The sequence below is a fragment of the Sinocyclocheilus rhinocerous genome, unplaced genomic scaffold (genome assembly GCF_001515625.1).
Source record: "Sinocyclocheilus rhinocerous isolate Xijiao unplaced genomic scaffold, SAMN03320098_v1.1 scaffold1295, whole genome shotgun sequence".
NCBI classification, from domain to species: domain Eukaryota; kingdom Metazoa; phylum Chordata; class Actinopteri; order Cypriniformes; family Cyprinidae; genus Sinocyclocheilus; species Sinocyclocheilus rhinocerous.
The window spans coordinates 399,212-401,232 of record NW_015660499.1 but is presented as its reverse complement, the minus strand read 5'-3'; the positions used below and the strand labels follow the sequence as shown (position 1 = coordinate 401,232).

General features: G+C 34.1%; 1 protein-coding gene across 1 annotated transcript in view; it reads right to left on the bottom strand.

Annotated features, from left to right (window-relative positions):
• The window catches only part of LOC107725119 (polyadenylate-binding protein-interacting protein 1-like), a 10,694-nt gene that overhangs the window by 2,571 nt on the left and 6,102 nt on the right, over positions 1 to 2,021 (bottom strand). The window contains exons 9-11 of the mRNA XM_016534275.1: positions 1,714 to 1,831; positions 1,537 to 1,591; positions 1,085 to 1,163 (exon numbers count right to left, since the gene is read on the bottom strand). Of these exons, the coding sequence (XP_016389761.1) occupies positions 1,085 to 1,163; positions 1,537 to 1,591; positions 1,714 to 1,831 (252 nt within the window). The remainder of the gene's footprint in view (positions 1 to 1,084; positions 1,164 to 1,536; positions 1,592 to 1,713; positions 1,832 to 2,021) is intronic.

Here is a 2,021-nt window from a genome sequence, read left to right as displayed (position 1 = left end):
TTTTTTTCTCCTTGCAATTCTGAGTATATATATATATATATATATCTCACAATTTTGAATTTGAAGTCAAAACTGTGAAAGAGCAACTCAACGTTGAGATATAAACTTAAAATTCGGAGAAAAAGTCAGAATTGTGAGATGTAAACCCTCATTTGCAAGAATAAAGTCAGCATTGTGATATAAAGTCACAATTACTTTTTTTTTTAAAGCTGTGGCGGGGGCAAAAAACAGAATTGTGAGATATGAACTCAGAATTGCAAGACAAGAGTTAAAAAAAATTGGTTTATGTCAAGAAAAAAGTCTGAATTGTGACAAAGTCATATTCAAAAATAAAATAAAATAAATAAATTTGCATTTAAAAAAAACAGTTGCAAATTTCGCTTTTCAGACCGATGAGCTTTGTAAAAATCGACATGTTTCAGAAAGGCGAGGCATGAAGAGAAACAATAAATGTACAGTATGTGGAAATAATGTTTTTTGAACCTTAAACCGCATAAACACATTTCATTACACCAAATACACCAAATAATGTTCTTTTTTAGCAACGTCATATGACCTCTTTAAAACTCTTCACATGAATTACAGTCTCCCCCTGTTGGCTGGTCTTTGTTAACTGCTCATGGCCCATCCAATGGGCTGAAGACTATGCTGAATAAGACTGGCAGGTCTTGCTAAGCCCCCCTTCTCTCCCTGGACTGCTGACTTCACTAAAATGTGCTCTTTGATTCCCCCCAGCATCATTGTGAGGACGACAATTGCTGGAGTATGAGCAGAGGGGACGGTCACACCAGGGTTATTAGAGTTAACTAAAACCATAAATAACAGTGTTACTTGAAATAAAATAAACTTGAACTGGCAAAAAAAAATAAAAAAACATTTTTCATTTAGTTGACGTACTAAAATAACTGAAACTAAACTAAAAATGAATGAAAACTACATAGCTATAATTAAAAATCACAACAGAATTATTAAAACTTTAAATATAATTAATTCAAAATATTAATTAAAAACTATATAGTAGTATCTCAGTTGCGCAGCAAGCAAACAAATATTTAGTTTTTTGGATATTCTTACGAATACTTACGAATCATTTTCATTCTCTTCATATGCATCAGGGAAGTAGTCTTCTCTGTCTAGAATCTCCTGGTATTTGTCCGAGTATTCTGTGGTGGAAAAAAAACAGAGGACCGATAAGCAGAGTAGTAGATTAGTAATAAATACAGTAATACAGTAATTATTCATATTAAAAATAAATAAATAAATATTCCTGACATGTTATGATAATGAGAATCTGGAATAAAAAAAATTAATAAATAAATAAATTTAAATATACTTAATTTTATGAAAATAAATAAAGATTAATGCAAGTCTTAACAGTCTTAAAACATGCTTGCTTTCTTTCCCCTTTAAAATGTAGTTTCTGATTTTCTTTTGATTTTGAACCCGATCATGGTTTTGTGACATTGGCCTGCTTAATAAAACACAAGGAAGTCTGTATGTGGGTCACAGCAGACTGAAGACGCTGCCGATACTCACCAGGATCCGCTGCTGTGAAAGGCATCCCATCTGTTGTGTAGAAGGTTGGTTCATTCTGAGGAGCAAAACCATGACAGAAACCCATTAAAAGAGGCTACAAAACATTAATACAGTCACAGATTACATATTTTACTTCAAACCTGATTAAATACATTTCATTTCTTTGGCATTGCGCACCATAAAGTAGTTGGGGTCGTTGTCAGGTGTAGCGTCACTGCTCACAGCGGCTGTGTGAACTCGACCCCAGTTACTGGACTGCAACTCCAACAGTTTCAACAGCATCTGCCTGACATCTCTACAAACGCACACATACAGGAAACATCAATAAACACAGATACAGTGCATATCAATAATGCAACTTTACAGCTCAACAATCTAAGACATGGTTACACTGACAGTGATACTCAGCAACAAAGAAGCAAATGGAAGTGAACGATTTCCAGTGTCATGAGTAGACTTGTGCCGGTATTCGGTAATGCGATGTG